At 39.8% G+C, this 20,818-nt stretch overlaps 1 protein-coding gene across 9 annotated transcripts in view; it reads left to right on the top strand.

The window, feature by feature from the left end:
- PBRM1 (polybromo 1) overlaps nucleotides 1–20,818 on the top strand; it is a 101,279-nt gene that overhangs the window by 77,916 nt on the left and 2,545 nt on the right. For 4 of the 9 annotated variants that reach the window (XM_029244290.1, XM_029244291.1, XM_029244293.1 and 1 more), the window contains 7 exons: nucleotides 6,711–6,894; nucleotides 7,487–7,697; nucleotides 8,336–8,537; nucleotides 11,829–11,993; nucleotides 15,371–15,526; nucleotides 18,571–18,641; nucleotides 18,753–18,969. In XM_029244290.1, coding sequence (XP_029100123.1) covers nucleotides 6,711–6,894; nucleotides 7,487–7,697; nucleotides 8,336–8,537; nucleotides 11,829–11,993; nucleotides 15,371–15,526; nucleotides 18,571–18,641; nucleotides 18,753–18,969 — 1,206 coding nt within the window. The remainder of the gene's footprint in view (nucleotides 1–6,710; nucleotides 6,895–7,486; nucleotides 7,698–8,335; nucleotides 8,538–11,828; nucleotides 11,994–15,370; nucleotides 15,527–18,570; nucleotides 18,642–18,752; nucleotides 18,970–20,818) is intronic. The other 5 variants (XM_029244296.1, XM_029244294.1, XM_029244295.1 and 2 more) reach the window with 2 other exon arrangements.

The following is a 20,818-nucleotide window of genomic DNA, read 5'->3' as shown; positions in this document are numbered from 1 at the left end:
GTTCAGTGACTTTTCTAAGCTAAAGACTGTGTTCTTTGTGCTGTCACTGAAGTCTCTGTTCTAGCTTTGTGGTCACCTAGGGACTTAACAGGATTTTCTTAAATGCTTGGATCCAGAAAACCCAAAAAATTCCCAGTCTTTGCAATTGCATACTGCATCTTTGTTGGAGCACACCTTTAACACTCAGCGCAAAAGTTTACAACTCTGCCTTTGCCTTTACTACCTGCTCATGCAGGGCTTGATAGTCAGCTAAAGGTGAGAGCTTACGGCCTTCTCAGGTCTTTGCTGAGCATGCACCCTGCCCATGGCATGTGCATGGCTTTCTAGATTTTCAGGACTATGTGGAAGCTTTTCAAAACTCTTATTCCCCAAAGAAAAAGAGTTGGGGTTGGTGGGGGGGATGGATGAGGTAGATTAAAATGCCACAATGCTCTCCTGCTAGCTTTCAGTCACTTTTTTCCTTAAGTAAGGATTCATTTGGTTGTTGTAAACTTTTAGCTGTTTTCCAGGATTCCAGTACTGTTGATTCTCACAGTTTTTGCTAGCTTTTAGTGTTTCTGTGAAGGAACACGTGGATTCCCCAACTGCCATTTTCACTGACATCAGTTGAAGTAATTCCTTTTTACAGTTGCCTGTTAGAATGTGTTGCATTCTGTAGTTTATAAACTGTTTTTTTTTTTTAAATCTAGGATTTCATTTATTTCAAACCATAACCCTGTGTAAAAGATGCTGATATTCTTAGAAAGGTCATGTTACTGTCCAAGAAATGGACCAGAACTGAAACTTAGGTCTTCTCATTTATACTCCTGTACTGGTGTTTGGATTGTTGGTTGGTTTACAGCCAACTGGGACACTTTTGAGAGTGAAAGGGGGTGCCAATAATATTAGGCAGGAAAACAGGCATACAGTGAGATGTTAATCTTGAGATAAACCCCTAAAGAAAATGCATCTAGTGGTCACAAAATGGGTTTTCAGTCCAGCTTGTGGATTTCAATATCCACCCTCCCCATGGGAGAGAAGTGTTTCTTTGTTACGTTTTATATTGACTTAAGTGCAAGGAGGCAGATCTTTTTTTAAATTAATTTGTTTTTGTAGACTAATAATTTAAAGTGTTTAAACTTAAGCTTTAGAGGATTTATAATTTCATTGTGTTAAATATACACACTGTTGAATGTAAATCTCATTCTTGTCTTTCTGAAACAAAAGTTTTAAGGATAATTAGGTGTGATTTTTTCATTTTCTATGATGTAGACCTAGTGGGCCTATTTCACTTAGGAAATAGTACTGTTTTCCTAACTATTATATATATGTTCTTTGTTCAGTTTCTGTTAAGAGTTGTCCTCACTAACTTCAATGGTAATCAGATGGCCACCAAGAAGTTGCTTTTGGGAATGAACATGGCCTCACCTGGCAGAGAGTACCTTTACCCTTAGGCCACTTGAGTGATAAAATTTCCAGGAACCTCAGCTCCTCAAATATGCCAGTTCCTAATTTATTGCAAGTTCTGTTTTCTTCATAGTAGATTTTTTTTAATGATTCTTTAATTGAAAAACTATTCTTAGTAAGACAAGAAAAATAAAAAGGTTTTAAAGATTAGAAAGGAAAAATAAAATTATCAATTTTTGCAAAGGTACAAAGAAAATCCAAGAAATGTTCAGATAAATTATTAGAATTAGTGAAAATATCAACATCATCTGTATTTCTATTTACCATCACTGAGCAGTTAGAAAACCAAAATTTTTAAATATACAATTTGCATTAAATATCTAGGAATAAATCTTTTAAAAGATATATAAGACTCATACATACACATGCTAAAAAAAAAAAAACTGTCAGGAAATTATCAAGAGAAATTAAAGAAGACCTAAATAAATGAAGTGATCTGTCATGTTTATAGCTGAAGGACTCAGTATTATAAAGATGTCAGTTCTTCCCAAATTGACGTATAGATTCATTGCAGTTCCAGTTGAAATTCAGCAGGTTTTTATAAATTTTTTATCCATTAATAAATGAAGCTTCCTAAACTCTTGTCTTTTCCCTATCTTTTGAGGGCCTAGTGGGAACCCCAAGTCAGGACAGGGACAACACATCCATTCCAAGGCCACCAGTCATTTTTACTCTTTAGCTGTGAGCAGAATTTTTACCTTTTCCAAATCTCTATTTTTACTCTATGAAGTATGGAAAATACTAACTGTACCTTCTCCAAATTGAAAAGCCTTTGGATTATGTAAGTAAAGTGCTGTGTAAATCCAAGGCAGTGATAATAATTATAGCTATTTTAAGCTTGTAATATGGGGACTTCCCTGGTGCTTCAGCGGCTAAGACGCCATGCTTCTACTACAGGGGCACTGGTTTGATCCCTGGTCAGGGAACTAAGACCCTGCAAGCCACACAGTGCGGCCAAAAAAAAAAAGAGTTATAAAGTGTTTCTGACCTGTTTTTACATGTTTTGTTTGTAAATGTTTAGTAAGTTGTTAGCTATGAACACTCCTGTTAAGTTCAAGAGCAAAATAGGAATGTCCTTGTCACTCATGTTTAACATTGTTCTGAAGGTATTAGCCAGTGCAGATAGAAGTAAGAAACAGACATTTCAAATAAGGAAATTAAGGAGATGAAAATTCAAGAGAATCAACCAAGAAGTCATGGCACATAATAAGAGAAGTAAGATGGTTGAATATAAAATTAATAACAAACTAATTGCCTTGAAAGATTAAATAATAGGACTTCCCTAGTGGTGCAGTGGTTAGGAATCCGCCTGCCAATGCAGGGGACACAGGTTCGAGCCCTGGTCTGGGAAAATCCCACATGCCGCAGAGCAGCTAAGCCCGTAAGACACAACTACTGAGCCTGTGCTCTAGAGCCCGTGAGCCACAGCTACTGAGCCCACGTGCCACAACTACTGAAACCCACGTGCCTAGAGCCCGTGCTCTTTAACAAGAGAAGCCACCGCAATGAGAAGCCCATACACCGCAACAAAGAGTAGCCCCTGCTTGCTGCAACTAGAGAAAGCCCGCGTGCAGCAACAAAGACCCAAGGCAGCCAAAATATTAATTAATTAATTTTTAAAAATGCACTTTAAAAAAGATTAAATAATAAGAAGAATTACTTTAGGATAAATTTAACAAGGTATTGCCACAGTTGTATAAAGAAAGTTTTTTAGTGCTACTTTTAATGCATTTAAAAGGGAATGCTTGGACTTCCCTGGTGACACAGTGGTTAAGAATCCGCCTGCCAATGCAGGGGACACGGGTTCGAGCCCTGGTCCGGGGAGATCCCACATGCCGCAGAGCAACTAAACCCATCCACCACAAATACTGAGCCTGTGTTCTAGAGCCCGTGAGCCACAACTACTGAAGCCTGTGCACCTAGATCCCGTGCTCCACAATAAGAGAAGCCACCGCAATGAGAAGCCTGTGCACTGCAATGAAGAGTAGCCCCTGCTCAGCGCAACTAGAGGAAGCCCACGAGCAGCAACAAAGACCCAACACACCCAATCAATCAATCAGTCAATCAGTCAGTCAGTGGAATGCTTGAACAAATTGCAGAGCATATACCATGTGCTTGAATAAGAATTTTCAACATAGAGATGTTCATTCTCCCTAAATCTTTAATGTGAGCCCAATAGACATACCAATGGGAATTTTCTGTGAGAAAGTTGGGACTAAATAAACTGATTTTTTAACATCATGTCAAAAAAGAAACAAAAATCAGGAAAATTCTGAAAAGCATGGTGAAGGGGAGAGTGTCTATCCTTACAGATACTAAAACATTATAACACTATAATAATTTAAATTATTTATATGATATATGAATAAACATTATTTGAACAGAATAGAAACTTTAGCAGTAGACTCAAATATAATTTAATTTGTGATAAAAGTGACATCCCAGGTAAGTGGGAAAAGATGGATTTTTCTCTAAGTAATATTTGGAAATTAGGTAGCCATTTGGAAAAAGTAAAATTGTATCCATCTCTCGCATCAACTTCAAAATAAATTCCCAGATAAATCACAGGCTTAAATGAACCTAAAATGAAGTAGCAAAGATACCAAAAGAAGTGATGGGAAAGAAATTCTTACAACCTTTGACATAAAACCCAGAACTCTTATAAGAAAGATGGATAAATTCAACTATATAAAAGTTTAAAATGTTTGGCAGAAGTAAAGACAGATGACAACTTTGGGAAGATATTTGCAATGTATATCATAGAAAAAGATCAAATTTCCCTCATATATGAAGAGCTCCTATAAACAATTAGAAAAAAAGATCAACATCCATTAGGAAAATGGGCAAAGATTAAGAGAGAGCAGAGAGGTTTATCAGTGGTTCTTAAAAGAAAATACGAACTTCAGCCAGTAGAGAAATGCAAATTAAAATTACCCAGATGCTGCTTTTTTTAAAATTACCTATCAAATTGTCAAAAATTCATATGTTTACTAGTTGATAAGAATACAGGGAAGTGGCATTTGCCCACTTTGTGGTGGGTTTATGAATTAGCATAACCTCTATGGAAGGTAATTTGATAATACCTATAAAAATTAAAGTGTACATACCCTTTGACCCAGGTTTTATACTTCTAGAAATCTATTCCTCAAATGTATTCATCCATGTGCAAATTGATATGTGTCTTTTTGGGGGTGGGGAGGCTGCGTAGGGTCTTTGTTGCTGAGTGCAGTCTTTCTCGAGTTGCATCGAGTGGGGGCTACTCTTCGTTGTGGTGCGCGGGCTTCTCATTGTGGTGGCTTGTCTTGTTGCGGAGCACAGGTTCTAGGCGTGTGGGCTTCAGTAGTTATGGCACGCAGAATCAGTAGTTGTGGCTTGTGGGCTCTAGAGCACAGGCTCAGTAGTTGTGGCACACAGGCTTAGTTGCTCTGCGGCACGTGGGATCTTCCTGGACCAGGGCTCAAACCCGTGTCCCCCTGCGTTGGCAGGCGGATTCCTAACCACTGCACCACCAGGGAAGTCCGATATATGTCTTAAATTATTTATGTCGATATTGTTTTGCTTCAGTAGGAGAGCAAAAATTTGGAAACAACCTAAATATCCGTCAGTAGGGAGCTAGTTGAATAAATATATTAATACCAGCAGTGATCCTCAAGATATATTATTTTGGAGCAAAATTTAGGTGTAAAACAATATAAGTGATATGCTACCATCTGTAAGTTTGTATGTGTGGTAAAATATACGTAACATAAAGTGCAACATTTTAACCATTTTTAACTGGACAATTCACTGACATTAAATCCATCGACAGTATTGTACAACCATTACTAGAACACATCTAGAACTTTTCATCACCCCAAATAGAAACTCTGTACCCATTAAGCAATAACTACCCATTTCCGCCTCTCCCAGCCCCTGGTAAGCACTGTTTTACTTTATTTCTCTATGAATTTTGCCTATTCTGGGTACCTTATGTAAGTGGAATCATGCAAAATTTGTCCTTTTGTGTCTGACTTATATTACTTAGCATAAATAAAAAATTCTCAAGCTTCATCCATAGTGTAGCATGTATCAGAATTTTATTCCTTTTTAAGGCTGAATAGTATTTTATTGTATGTGTATATAACATTTTGTTTATTCATTCATCTGTTGATGGACATTTGGGTGGTTTCTACCTTTTGGCCAATTGTGTATAATGCTGCTATGAACATTGGTGTATTGAGTATCTGTTTGAGTCCCTGCTTTCAGTTCTTTTGGATATTTACCTAGAAGTAGAATTGCTGGATGAACTCTGTTTAACTTTTTGAGAAACTGCCAAACTGTTTTCCACAGCAGCTGTACCATTTTACATTACCACCAGTGATATACAAGGGTTCCAATTTCTCCACATCTTTACCAACACTTGTTACTTTCTGGAGGTTTTGTTTGTTTGACTTTTTTCCCTTTATAATAGCCATCCTAATGAATGTGAAGTGGTATTTCATTTCAGTTTTGATTTGTATTTCCCTAATGAGTAATGATGTGAGCATCTTTTCATGAGCTTATTGGCTATCCGTGTATCTTCTTTGGGGAAATGTCTGTTCAGATCCTTTGCCTATTTTTTGAGTTGTCTTATTATTGCTGAGTTGTAGGAGTTCTTTATATATTCTGGATATTAGATTCTTACCAGAGATATAATTTGCAAATATATTCTGCTGTTCTATGTGTTGTCTTTCCACTTTGTGTCCTTTGAAAAACAGAAGTTTTTAATTTTGATAAAGTCCAGTTTATCTTTATTTTCTTTGGTTGTTTGTGATTTTGATGTCACATTTATGAAACCATCGCCTAATAGAGGGTCACAAATATTTACACCTATGTTTTTCTTCTAAGAGTTTTATAGTTGTAGCTCTTACATTAAGGTCTTTGATCCATTTTGAATTATTTTGTGTATATGGTATATGGTAGGCTTCTAGCTCCATGCTTTTGCGTGTGGAAATCCAGTTGTTCCATCACTACTTGTTAAAGAGACTATTCTTTCCCCATTGAATTGTCTTGGCACCCTTGTCGAAAATCAGTTACCCGTAAAAACTCAATTGTATGGGTTTATTTTTAGACTTTTATTTCTATTCCATTGACCTACATATCTATTCTTACACCTGTGTATACCCTTTAAATCTTCTAACTTGAATCATGTGAATATATTAATTCAAAAATAATACAAATTTAAAATAACTGTTAGCTATGACCACAGTTTACTCCTTTAATTTCTCTCCAATTTTCTCTTTCAGGAAAGTGTGCTGTATTGTCATTCAAGGACTTCCTCTCCTGCAGGCCAACTGAAATTCCAGAAAATGACATTCTGCTTTGTGAGAGCCGCTACAATGAAAGTGACAAGCAGATGAAGAAATTCAAGGGACTGAAGAGGTTTTCACTCTCTGCTAAAGTGGTAGATGATGAAATTTATTACTTCAGGTAAACTTGAAAAACTAAGGAAGAAAGAGCACTTCAGCTCCTAATAGTAAAACTGATATCAAAATAGCATAGTCCAGGGTGGGTTTTTTGGTTGTGTTTTTTATTAGGTCTTAAACCAGAGCAGTCGACATTTCAAATAGAAAATATTAATTCATTCAATTAAATATTAAAGGAAAATCCTCATAAAATGCTGAGATATGATAACTGGTATAACAGTCCTCTTGGCGTAGACTTCAGTAATTGTAATATGGAGGCAGAAATCTTTGGTTCTGGTTCATAGCCTGTCTATCAAGAGGTTGCACAGTTCTGTAGACTACGAAAATTCTTTTCACTATATATTGGCAACTAGATCTCAACTTTGCACCCAGTGCTTTTGTGGGTATTCAGCAGGATCCCTTAAAAACAAGCATCTGTAAGTAGGTGTGACTATAAATATACGTTTTAATTCTTTCCCTTGCTGACTTAGAGTAGACATTGCAGATTGCAGGACGTTGCTTCTAGATATTAAGGCAGAACATTGCTTTCTGATCAATCCTGGAGTAGTGTTAGGTGATTTCATTTTATTTATTTGTTCTTATGTCACTTCTTTTAGAAAACCGACTGTTCCTCAGAAGGAGCCCTCACCTTTATTGGAAAAGAAGATCCAGTTGCTAGAAGCTAAATTTGCTGAGTTAGAAGGTGGAGATGATGATATTGAAGAGATGGGAGAAGAGGATAGTGAGGTCATTGAGCCTCCTTCTCTACCTCAACTTCAGACTCCCCTGGCCAGTGAGCTGGATCTCATGCCCTACACACCCCCACAGGTGAAGGTGACAAGTTCCTGTTACTTGTCTTATTTCCAGCTCTGGTTTGCAGCAAATTCAAACCCAAAAGGGAGGAGACATCCAACCCCTATATTATGGGAGCTTCAACCTAGAATGCTACAGGAAGGAACAGGTTTTTTTTTTTTTTTTTCGCGATGCCACTAATAACTTAAAATTTAATATCTATTTTTTTAAATTTCATAGACAGCTGGTTTTAGTGGCAGGTTTAGTTAGAAAGTTCTTCTTGCCTTGTATTGAAGGAAAGCCATGAGGAACTGCATCATTCTGTTACTCTATCTTTTATTGCTTATATCTTTTTAGTCTCTCTTTCTTTAGGACCTCATCTTTCGGTTAAGGTGATCCCTATTGGTATATTTTTTTCATTTAGAATTTTCTGAAGACTTGATTGTGAGGTCACTATTATAGATTGCAGTCATGGAATTCAGTGAAACTTTCATTTTTCTTATATGGTAAGAGACAAGGAAGAGCTGTGTTTTGAACATGAAAATGGCCAGCTATAAACTGAACATGTCTATAAAACAGTAGCTGTTGAGTCGCATGTTCCTGGCTTCCAGAAACCTTTAACAATTGACCAGATGCAATGTTCCGATGCACTATAAGAGCTTTCTGTCTTACAGTCTACCCCAAAGTCTGCCAAAGGCAGTGCAAAGAAGGAAGGCTCCAAACGGAAAATCAACATGAGTGGCTACATCCTGTTCAGCAGTGAGATGAGGGCTGTGATTAAGGCCCAGCACCCAGACTACTCTTTCGGTGAGCTCAGCCGACTGGTGGGGACAGAATGGAGAAACCTTGAGACAGCCAAGAAAGCAGAATATGAAGGTAAATAGAGCGTAGGCACAATTGTCTGAGCTTTCTAAGCAAGGGGGTGTTTTCAGCAATGCACGTGCATAGACAGGTTGAATCTCTTGTTCTTACCACTTGCACGTGAACTTTGTGTTGGGGACTGTCTCAAATGGCTCCCATCCAGCAGTTTAAGTGTCAGCCTTGTCCTGACTGAGGAAGTGCTGTCTCTGACTTGGCCTCTGATCCTGGTGTGGTTTTTTTTTTTCCCCCAAATTTCTCAAACAAATATTTAGCTATTAAAAATTGCATGATTTTTTTTTCTTTCATTAAGTCCTGTAAGCACACATGTGTTGAGCTGGGGAATGATTATACAAGGATGTTAAATATAATTTTGGTTAAAATTCATCTGAAATGGGGCTTTCAAAATCAGTGATCTTCTATTACGGCTCTCGATAAGCCATATGTATAAACTCCAGGCTCAGGCTTGGCTGAAGCGCTTGGTTTCCTAGGCCAGTCCTGGCCTGTGCTGCATTCATAGCTACTTTTAAGGTACTTGGGTTCTCTTTGATAAAGCTCAACTGCCTTCATTTTCCTTTTACTCTATAATTAAATCATTTGGGGCTATGAGCTATCATTCAAGGATTTGGTGGTTCTTAGCCATTAAGGACAAATACTTAAGAGAGGTTTTTGGTTTTTTAATATCAGGCATGACTTTAATAAAGAAATGAGTAATAAACATTAGACTAGGCAGGACTGTTGCCGTTAGAGCTGTATTTTTTTTCCATTTGGAATTGTATATAATGCTTCATTTTGCCAGTTTAAAGCCCTCTCTTGATTGACCATAGTGATCACCATTACTCTTCTTGGCCAGGTCCAAATCCAGCAAGCATAAACAAATTAATTATCAAGGCTGCCTCCTTTATTACAGTTTATGGAGTTTCCAAAGAAAGTCCTTTTTTAAAAAAATAGTTTACTCCTTTCATTTATTACAGTTGATTTATTATTATAAAATTATCTGACAGGCTTCCCCAAGGATCTTCTGCAGAACCCTAGTCCTACAAGATGTTCATTCAGAAAACATTTGTGGCAAAACCAGTTTGAGAAGCACTCCAAAAACTTTCTCTCTTAGAAACTTAACAGTGCATATTGCCATATGAAAGTCTTTAAACCTGTAGTAAATAACCTACTTTTTTCACCTGGCATTTTCTGAAACTTGATCAGGTATTCATGTAATATCAGCTAATATCCCGAAGAACTAATATTTGACAGAATATTCTTTGAGAAACCATAGTCAGTTCTATAAGAACCTAGAACTTTGGAGAGCTTTGGTATTTCTAACCTTAGTGGAAGTTAAGACCAGATACATCACTCAGTGAAATGAAGCTCACATGGCTGTAAAGCCTGGTCCAGGACAAATGAAGCCAGTACTGCATGGCTGGTTATTCAGAGTGTGAACAAGAGCGAGAAATGTGTCTGGAGATGATGTAAAAGTAAAAATGCTGGAGCAGAACTGAAGAGAAGGAGAAATGATGGCTTCTGGGAAATTCTTCCAAATTCAAAGGGGGATCTGAAATTTCAGTGAGAGGAGCTATATGACGCAGCAGTGTCTGCCTGAGACACAAAATCTGAACTTTTGGTGTTCAGGCCCATTGAATTCAAAACCCAAAGTTTGGAGGTTGGCTGACTTCATTTAATAATTCTCTTTTCTAAGACAGCCCAAAAAGAACCAACAGGTAGCCAGTCCAATTCCATCCACAGCCCTGAAATTTTCTTTTTTCAACTTCATTTTTTTGCTCTCCCATTTTACTGTGTCATTTGTGTAATGAAAATATGAGAACTTAACGTGGGGGTCTAGGTCATCAGTGTTTTTTTTACTGCTAGTTCAAGGAAATAGGTTGTTAAAATGGCCTTTGTCCCTCACGCTCATTGTACAGAGGATCTGTAAACTGGGACAGTGTAGTGAGTGATGACAAGTCTCTGCAGGTAACACTGTCGCAGCCGAGGAAGCTTTGACTTGGTTGACTTTCACATTATCACACAAAGGAGGACTGGAGCCGTTGCTTCTCGAAGCTCTTTAAAGCCATGTGACCTAAGCTGTTTTCCCCTTCCTTAGATCAGCCAGCAGTAGCCTTTTGAATTCCTTGTTGGAGGGTTAATGTGTGGCAGTTGGAGTTTGATACCAGGAATCAGAGCCGCAGGTTGCTGGTTCTCTCTATATCCTTGGACAAGTCACTACCTGTCTCCAGTCTCAGTTTGCCCATGTGAAGAGTGGAGAGGAGTTCCAATTTATGAACGGTGAAGCAAAATAAACCCTGTATTGTGGGAGCTTTGGGAATGCACATTTCTAGAGTTCTCTAGTAAGGGTCCAGCCTGCTAGCTCCCAAAAAGACTGGGAATGTGATTGTTGGGGCCACTGGCTATGGAGAAGCAGAAAGAGTAGCTCAAAGGAGTGAGCGGTGTAGCAGGGATGTTCCACAGCCCAGAACTGGCACAAGCTAATGCTCCTCTTGCATTTTGGATGAAATAAGTATGAATTCTGGAACTTTTGCTGATTTAGTATGATTTATGGTCAGTATTGAACTCAGCTTCAGGAAACCTGGTTCTGTCAGTACATTCTCCATTGCTTCATATGTGTATATATATTATTCCCTGCTTCTGATGACTGTAGCCTGGAGTATCATGCATTTTTTTCCCTTGGGGTTTATTAAACATGACCTCTTTGCTTCATTAGAATGTACAAATTAGCGTTTATTTTCCCTGAAACCTTGTGGAGGAGGCAGTAAGCTACTTTTCCCTTACAGAGTTAATTTTCTTCAGCTGCTAAACCTCATGACACTAATGACAAGAGTCCTCAAATCTTAGTAAAATTGGGTGCCAGGAATCAGGAAAATATAGTAAGTAACAGTTGTGCCAAAAATTACAATGGGCCATGGAATTGCTTCATGTTGAAATTATAAATAATTTGTAATGCTATTAATACTAGAATAATGGTAGCGCTTCTCATCTTCAGGGTGCCTTGTGAGATTAACCACGTTGGTTATGCTGGTGACGTTTTTAAATAAAATCTGTGCTTTCTGAATGTGTGTTGCAGTCTTAACATTCTTGAAATCTTTGCAGACCAGTTCTCAAGATGGGATAGGAAAGCTGGACTCTAGGTTACCAAGTGAAATCGGCCTGACTCCTCCTGTGTTGAGACTAGTCATCTACTGTTCCTTCCATTGAGACAGAACTGTTGCCTGTGTTTTTACTAGTCCTGTTGAATGCAATGGATGGTATTTTGAATTCCTGGGTTAAAAACAGAATTGAAAATCTGAAATGCCTTTACAGAGCGGGCAGCTAAAGTTGCTGAGCAGCAGGAGAGAGAGCGAGCAGCACAGCAACAGCAGCCGAGTGCTTCTCCCCGAGCAGGCACCCCTGTGGGGGCTCTCATGGGGGTGGTGCCACCACCAACACCAATGGGGATGCTCAATCAGCAGTTGACACCTGTTGCAGGTAAAAACAGGAGCTAAGACCATTTTTTTCCACTTTAAGAAATTCCTTCATTTTTTTTTTTCCTCCAACAAGGAGTAAGCCACAGTCTCTAGGCTTTTCTCATGACAGATTCAAAGTTTGAAGTCATCCATGTTGTCCTTATATCGCCTTTCCCTTATGGGCAATGCCTCCCCTCTACCCCAGAAATGGGCCCTGGGCCCAATCCTGGGAATTGGTAGGGAGCAGCTCTTCCCTGGCTGTGGGCATGGTCTGGCGATATTCTCCACCGCAGACTGCTCTTGATAGAGTTCTACAGCAGAAAATATAAACAGACCCTGAATTCTGTTCTGGAGGGACTCCCAAGAGAAAACACAAAACTAGTCTTTAGGTGGTGATGATTTTCCCATCTCATTCCAGTATTCAGTTTGCCTTGTTCTGCTGCAGCCATCCTTAAAAGACTGACCATTTAAAAGGATTTTTGACAATGAATTGTAAATCCTTTCTTGGTCACCAATGTGCATGACTGCTAAGTAGAATACAAAGTCCTTAATCAATTCATTGTGCCCACTCTGTAATGCTTTTCTATTTAATTACATTAAACTGCATTTTCTGTTAGTATCCCAGTCACATATTTTTAAAAAAAGAAAAGAAAAGATGAATGTGGTTTGCTTGTGTGTGTTGTCTCTGGTTCTAGTAAGCCATAGCAAATTTGGCTATTCTTGAATATTCTTGTCTGACGTGTCTCCAATGAGAAACCTGCAGACCACTTCTCGGGTCCCTCCTTCGTGATCTTTCTAAGCCTGGTGAGGTCCATTCAAGCTGTGTTTCTTCTTAAGCAAGCAGTCTGACCTCTTTTTTCAGGGAGTCCAAGATAGTGTTGCTCAAGACAGGCTCATTGGGATGCTGTTTTTGTTTTCACTTTTTTTTTTTTTTTGCTTTTTAAGGCAGAGTAGCATAAGATAACTTTTCCATTGTTGCTCCTACCTTTTGTGATGGCAAGTTCTCAAATGCACTATCGCTGAACTCAGCAGTTGCACTCGCCAAAGCACATCTGAATCATGGCTTTCAGTACTTTCAGTGTAACTGATGTTGATCTAACAAATCTCATAATCGCCTGCTCTATTCCATGGCCCATTTTGGTTAATGGGGTGCCAGAGGTTTTTAGAAATCAGACCTTGAACATGGGGACTTTGAAAGTTAGAATTCCCTCATTGACATTCTCTTTTGTTCTATTTGATGTGTGATATTATAGCACTGTGCCCTTGACTAAAAAGCCCAGGGACACATTAACAAAACCAATTCAAACAGCTAAAAACACTGAAAAACAGCAGCTGCAGCATTTTAGCTCCCTGTTGGGGAATAACATCACAGAGCTCTGATGGGTGAGGAGGGTGGCCCCCTTCCAGAAAGCCCCTGCTCCATTATTAAACCTTTTGCTGCCCAGGCTTCTGGGCTGTGGGAGTGCAGGGCAAGCATTCTCTACAGTAAGCAGTCTTTGGTCCACAGTGGGGACTTTGCAGCTTAAGAGAGTGATTTCTTATGGGTTTACAGGTTGCATAGGGCCTAAGTCTTAGCCTTGTTGCTGTCTGAGACCAGCTTTGCTTACAAGCATTGAAGCTCATTTGAACACATGTGACTGGGATAATAAATGCCAAAGTACAGTTTAATGAAGACAAGTGTCATGTCTTTCGATTCTTAGTAATTTCTTCAACCACAGCCCATGAAGGCTGCGTTCAGATGGGCTTTTGTAATTGAAAGCAAAGCCTCCTAACGTTCTTGAATTCCCACCTGCTTATCCCTAAAAGCTCTGTCTGGTGGTATGGTTAAAAGACAGTTTGGTAGCATTGGATCTCCTCATGTTTAAGATGGTGGTGTCTGTTCAAAAGTAGTTTTTATCTCTGAACTCTCATTTTAAGAAAATGAAACTGATAATCCTATTTTATGTACAGAGGTGATTATTATTTAAAATTTGTTTTATTGGTTTGTGTAATTGTAAGTTTCTTAGCTTAGATATGATCGATGAGGCAAGCTGAATCAATCTCAGAACTTGCAGTAATTTTATAGCTTCAAAAGACTAAACTTTATAAATAAATACCTTTCAAACAATTCTTCAGGGAAAATCAAAGAGTAAAATTCTTAGAACCGGGAGTCTTGCACTGTTTCCAGAACCCCTCTACAAAGAGTATTATATAAAAATGAGGTTTTGCACCAATTCCTCAACCCCTCCCTTTGTGCAAGAAGCTGTGACCAAAGGTGATTGCATTTCGTGGGGAGCCTTGTGTTTTGTTCATTGTGATCATTTCAAATCCCAGAAAAATCAAGTTGTTTTCCTTGCTTAAAAAAATGTCATATGGCTTTAAAGTTCTTTTGATAGGTGAGTCTTTGACATTCTGAAATTATCTTCTTCCTTTCACTCTTTTTGCCAAAAATACTTGTTTTTTGAAATTCTTCCCTAGCCAGCAGGAAGTATTTTGTGTTGTGAAGATGCACTTTGAAAATAAAGGAATAAAAACCTATGTTCACAGAAATTCTCTACCTCATTTAAAATGTTCCCTGTTAACTGAAGGTCTTTGTGAGGACATTTGTGTGCTTGGGGACAGTGATGACAATTGGCCTTTTCTCATGTCAGCAGAGCCTGATTCTCCAGCCATTCCTCCTAAGATCTGCGTGCAGGCTACTGAGTGACCTGGGCTTAGGTTGGCTGGTGGCCGGGGTTGGGGTGGGGAGTTAGGTTTTATCTTTATTTTACCATGTTTTGATATCTAAAGATGAAACATCATTCATTGTGATGACTCTTAGCTGTTCCCCATCTCAAGCTCAAGCATGATCCATTCTTACCAGCAGTGGTGGGGCTAAAAGGGAGGAGGAATGGACATAGAAGTCTTGAAAAAGTCTTGCCGCCTCCCCCATGCTGGAGAACCATGCTTTGTGATCAGGGCTGTGCGCCTCATTTTCCTCCATTCCAGTTTCCCCTCATGTGTACCCTGTGATAGGCATATGAGTGTGGGCATAGTGGAATGATGGGGTTTATACTCTTCAGTAGAATCGCAGTAGGTAGAACGGGTCTCTGAACACCTTGCAATAATCATGACCTTGGGAAGGCTGTTACTGGAACTCCTCTTTATTATTATTTAACTGAAAACATGCAACGTATTTATCACAGGGAAAATAACTACAAATAATAATGTACTAAGTACTAATTCATCCAGAAATGTATTTCATATTTGTAACTTTATATTTTGTTCATTATTGCAACAAAATAATTGCACTAATTGCCGTTATATCATGCAGTACTAAGGGTGCTTTTATTCATTAGTAGTGCATGGGGGGGGGTTGTTATTACTTACTTCATGTTGCATGTTAATGATGCATGTCTGAAATTTGTTGTGTCCTTCAAGGCATGATGGGTGGCTATCCGCCAGGCCTTCCACCTTTGCAGGGCCCAGTTGATGGCCTTGTTAGCATGGGCAGCATGCAGCCACTTCACCCCGGGGGGCCTCCACCCCACCATCTTCCGCCAGGTGTGCCCGGCCTCCCGGGCATACCACCACCGGGTAAGAACTTCATCCTCATTCACTCATTAATCTCATCTTCATATTCTCTTTTTCCTCCTTCAGCCATTTGTTCCAGGAGGTACCTGCTGCCCATGTGGGCAGGCCTTCCCTCACTGAGAATCCCAGGGATGTCAGCAGTAGGACCTGTCCTGTGTATTGAGCAGGTGGCTCAGCACCTGTGCCCTTGAGCACCTGGCTGCCTAGCAGCAGCACAGGACACATGACAGAAACTAGACTCAGCAGATCAAGGGGCAGGAGGCATACTCTAAAATCACTCAAACAATTTGACACGTGCTCAGAAAGCCAAACACAGCCTAGGAGGTCATGCTCTGCTCTCTTTATCAGTGAATGAAGTTTCCCAAATTGCCAGTTGATATAAAAAGCACTTTTTGCTCCTGAGTACATTTCTTCTTCTGGTTCAATTCTTATCTCAAAGGGTCTTCTGTGTAGAATCCCTGCTCCATCTTTTGCTTTTCAAGCAGCCCCTCCCCTCTAAGGGAATTACAGAGTCGCTAATGTAGAACTCTTTAGAAATCCTTCAGTCAGTCCTTCTAGGAACAGAAAGGAGGGAGAGAACGAATTTGTCCTGAACGAGTTTTCTATTTCTGAGTCCCCGAAGAAGGATGACATAACATTTAAAGAACAGCATAGCCCACTTGCTACCTGGAGACACTGGTTTGTCTGTCAACAGAAGCTCAGAAGTTATGTCATATAGAAACATATAAGTGGAGACCAGAAATAGGTACAGTTTTCCTTTACAATTAACTAGCAAATTTGAAAGATTATTATGAAAGGAAAATCACAAGTTCCCATATTAATTGCCATCATATGCAAAAAAACTGACCCTTAGGTATCTATTTGGAGGGAATGTGACCTTAAGATGACTTGGAATAGTATTTGATCCATTATCCAAAATATTAGCTAAAGGCCTGGCCCAGATGACAAAATGTAGAAACTCTTAGATTTGCTTACAACAGCATTGGATCTACCGACCCCGTGGCTATAAAGAGTTCCAAACAAAGCTTCAGAGGGTGTGCCCAGCAGTATGTAGGGTGAGCTAACCTGGTGGCTTGGCCTAGAGCCTTCAGTAACACTCTTTGTGATGTGAGTATTGCTTAGAGAATGGCCATAACTCCACAGAAGTATTTGATCTAGACACACCCAGAGTAGGAAATGTTCGTGGGCGTGGGTGCTTCATTATGGAAGTGGTGGACTATGTGTGAGTTGCTCTTGCAGCAGGTGTCAGTCATAAAATGGGTGTGTTCCTGTGGCAGGTGGAGTTGTCCTTAATTCTGTGCCCTCTCCCCTTGGCAAGAGTATCTGACTGAGCAGTGAGACTAAGCTGGACTTAACTCCCAGGTGCATGTGCTACTCAGCAGGGGTCACACCGAAGGCCAGTACCCTCTAGGTAGCTGGTCTTCTGGCGGGTATTGGGGGGTAGATGTCTCCCTTTGCCCCTTTTTCAGATTCTAAATGCATTTGAAGAAAGCACAACACACCTGATGATAAGGAGACAGGGAAGAACCCCTCTTAGTATCTACACATGCATGTCTGATCAGGCTTTGAGAAGAGGGAGATTCAGTGAGCTCCTCTGGTGACTCAGCCTGCATTCTCACCAGCTGCCCCCTGGCATGGCATTTGTAAACAGAGGGCACATAGGGGGTTGGTTGCTGATTTTTTTGTGCTGCCCTGCAGAGATTGATACAGGCAGCTCAGGGGGGCCCACTGTGTTGTGAAATCTAAGGTGGGTGAGTGTCCTAGGGGGACAGGGGTTAATAATATGTTGCTGGAGCAGCAACTTACCCACTGCAACCTCTTCACTCACTCACAAATAATCACTAAGATCCTATTCTTGTGATTCAGGTACCCTTCTGGGTTCTTGGAATATAAAAATCCCTGCTTTGTAAACAGAAAGCTTGTTTTCACTTAGTGTGTTCTCTCTTACAAACGTCTAATACTTCTTGGAAGTGGTATTTAGCAATTCTGAACCTTAGAGTAGTGGGTTGGTTCTGCCTGGTTAAAAATACCAACATTTTGAATCCAGAGAAACTATAGAATATGAAGTTAGCTCCTGTTGATCCTTCTCTGCAGCCAGCTGGACTTGTTTAAGGTTTAAGCAGTAGCTCACCAGGGTTTTGATTGTAGTTTGTTAAGTTTTTAATGAACTGGGTCCCTTACCTATTGCTTTGTTTTATGAGACTAGGAAATGGACGGTCCTGAGATTAAAATAGCCCCAGACGCTAAATTTAAGACATCATGTTATTATCAACTAGGATCTATGAGACAGAACTTGCTTGTGTGACAGAAATTGCTTGTGACGAGTCACCAAGGGAAGTTTATACAAAGTCCAAATATAGTAGGACCATGGAATCTTTCTCTTTCCCTTTGTCATTTTGCATTTGAAGTGATAGCACCAAGGCTGCTCTGTTTCCAGATGATTCCTTTTCAGTGTGCTGGTCTATCAAATGGCAGTGTCCCCTCTCTGCCAACATTAGTGACTCCAGTTAGAACCAGAGGTGCTGGTGGCCTGTGAGAGGACAGCAAGAATGTGCCTCCAGCCTCCACAAAGGTCACTTAATGTGCACTTGCACAAACCTCTTCCCTTATGTCCCTGCTGTCCTAACACATTGCATACAGCTGAGCCTGGTTGCAATGCCATTACTGCTGAAATTAAACACGGGCTTCAGTTGCCGGAAACTGTTGTCAAAAGAAAAATAGCTTGAAAATATAGTTGTACTCTGACTGTAGCTTACCTAGGGAAATACTAGAATTTTATGCAGGGTTCAAATTATTTCTAAGCCATGAATAATTAATGTACATCAGACAGATTGTCCTAGCTTTGTATTTAAAGTACGTAAAAAACAAAAGAACATGCTTTTTCTATATGAATGCTACATCCTGTTTTGGGTGCTTAGGGTTCCTATCCACAAAGACTCAGGGCAGAGATCATAGGCTTGCATTATAAATGGCCTTTTTTATCAGACAGTAGTTTTCAGTCTTCTCAACCCAGAGCCTCTAATTGTGCCTGTAATTCTGAATTATAGGTGTGATGAACCAAGGAGTGGCCCCTATGGTAGGGACTCCAGCACCAGGTGGAAGTCCATATGGACAGCAGGTGAGCCTCCAAGTTGGATCTTCTAGGACTCAACAGAATTCAAGTTACCCTCTTTCTCAGAGCATGCACTGAGTATTTTTTTTCCCTCACCATGTGTCTGTGCTCTTTCAGGTAGGTGTTTTGGGGCCTCCAGGGCAGCAGGCACCACCTCCATATCCTGGCCCACATCCACCCGGCCCCCCTGTCATACAGCAGCCAACAACACCCATGTTTGTGGCTCCCCCACCGAAGACTCAACGGCTTCTCCACTCAGAGGCCTACCTAAAATATATTGAAGGACTTAGTGCTGAGTCCAACAGCATTAGCAAGTGGGACCAGACCCTAGCAGGTAAGGAGAGTCCTCAAGAAGCCTTTTCGAAATCCATGCTTTATCGAAGTCCTCTCGCTGCTATGGACCTATTATATCAGGATAAATATCCATGATTCTTATACAGGCATACCTTGTTTTATTGCACTTTGCTTTGTTACTCTTCTCAGATACTGCATTTTTTACAAATTGAAGGCTTGTGGCAATGTGTCAAGCAAGTCTTTCGGCACCGTTTTTACAGTAGTATGTGCTCACTTCGTTTTTCTGTGTCACATTTTGGTAATTTTCACAATATTTCCAACTTTTTCATTATTATATTTGTTTTGGTGATCTGTGATCAACAGTCTTTGATATTACCATTGTAAAAAGATTACGACTTGCTGAGGGTTCAGATGATGGTTAATATTTTTTAGCAGTGTAGTCTTTTTTAATTAAGGTATGTACATTGTTGTTTTAGACATGATGCTATATTGCATACTTAATAGACTACAGTATAGTGTAAACGTAACCAAAAAATTCATGCAACTCACTTTATTGTGGTGATTTGGAACCAAACCTGAGGTATGCCTTTATAAGTAAAATAAATTGTATACTTAGTAGAAGGGTTTGGAGCTTCTTTGAATATTGACGTTACATACTGAAAATGTTTTTTTGCTGAGTTTCAAAGCTTAGTTTTGTCAGAAATATCTATGCCATCTTCTTAAGTATATTCTGAATTTTTTCAGTTATTTTTCAGACATTTGGGGATAGCATAGATGGATTTGGGTAAATTAAAAATTATTTCAGGGCTTCCCTGGTGGCGCAGTGGTTGAGAGTCCACCTGCCATTACAGGGGACACGGGTTCATGCCCCGATCTGGGAAGATCCCACAGGCCGCGGAGCGGCTGGGCCCATGAGCCATGACCGCTGGGACTGCGCGTCAGGAGCCTGTGCTCTGCAATGGGAGAGGCCACAGCAGTGAGAGGCCCGCGTACTGCAAAAAAAAAAAAAAATTATTTCACCTCAATTTTTTAAAAAAAAATAATATTGGAAGACATGTTTCTATTAACCTATCAAGTTTATTCATTTAGTTCAGCAGGCTCAGCATATTTTCAGTACTTACTAAAATAACTTGCCTAGTTTCTGGAAAGAACTTTGGAAGTTTCTGTTCCTTTTTCATTTCTAAGCCAAATTTGATCATTTGATTGCTTTAAGAGTAGTAGGTGGTTTTCCCTTTCTTCATATTTACCTTTTTAGGAATTTTTGTTAATATTGGAGTAACTATAAAATATTAATGATCAGATCTTTTAGGTGTTTGTACAACTTTTATATTCCCATTCTAGTAATTATGTTATCTTGTGCAGCTGTTTTGTGAAGTAATTGTTAGAAATTAGGTAATTTCTAGGACTTCACTGGTGGCACAGTGGTTAAGAATCCGCCTGCCAATGCAGGAGACACGGGTTCGAGCGCTGATCTGGGAAGATCCCACATGCTGCGGAGCAGCTAAGCCCGTGCGCCACAACTACTGAGCCTGTGCTCCAGAGCCCGTGAGCCACAACTACTGAGCCCGCGAGCCACAACTACTGAAGCCTGTGTGCCTAGAGCCCATGCTCCACAACAAGAGAAGCCACCACAATGAGAAGCGCGCGCACCGCAACGAAGAGTAGCCCCCACTCACCGCAACTAGAGAAAGTCCGCACGCAGCAACGAAGACCCAATGCAGCCAAAAATAAATTAATTTTTAAAAAAAGACATTAGATAATTTATAAACTGCAAAGTGTAAAACGAGACATCCTTGGCTAGGTAGTCTCATACCTAAGTAAAATAGTTTTCTAAAAACCAAGATGCCTAATAAAACAATGTAAGAAATTTGCTTGGAAGTATTCTGCAG

This window comes from Monodon monoceros, unplaced genomic scaffold, assembly GCF_005190385.1.
Source record: "Monodon monoceros isolate NGI ecotype Baffin Bay Population unplaced genomic scaffold, NGI_Narwhal_1 Super_Scaffold_3, whole genome shotgun sequence".
NCBI lineage: Eukaryota > Metazoa > Chordata > Mammalia > Artiodactyla > Monodontidae > Monodon > Monodon monoceros.
The sequence above is the reverse complement of the archived record's forward strand: the minus strand, read 5'-3'. Positions and strand labels throughout refer to the sequence as shown.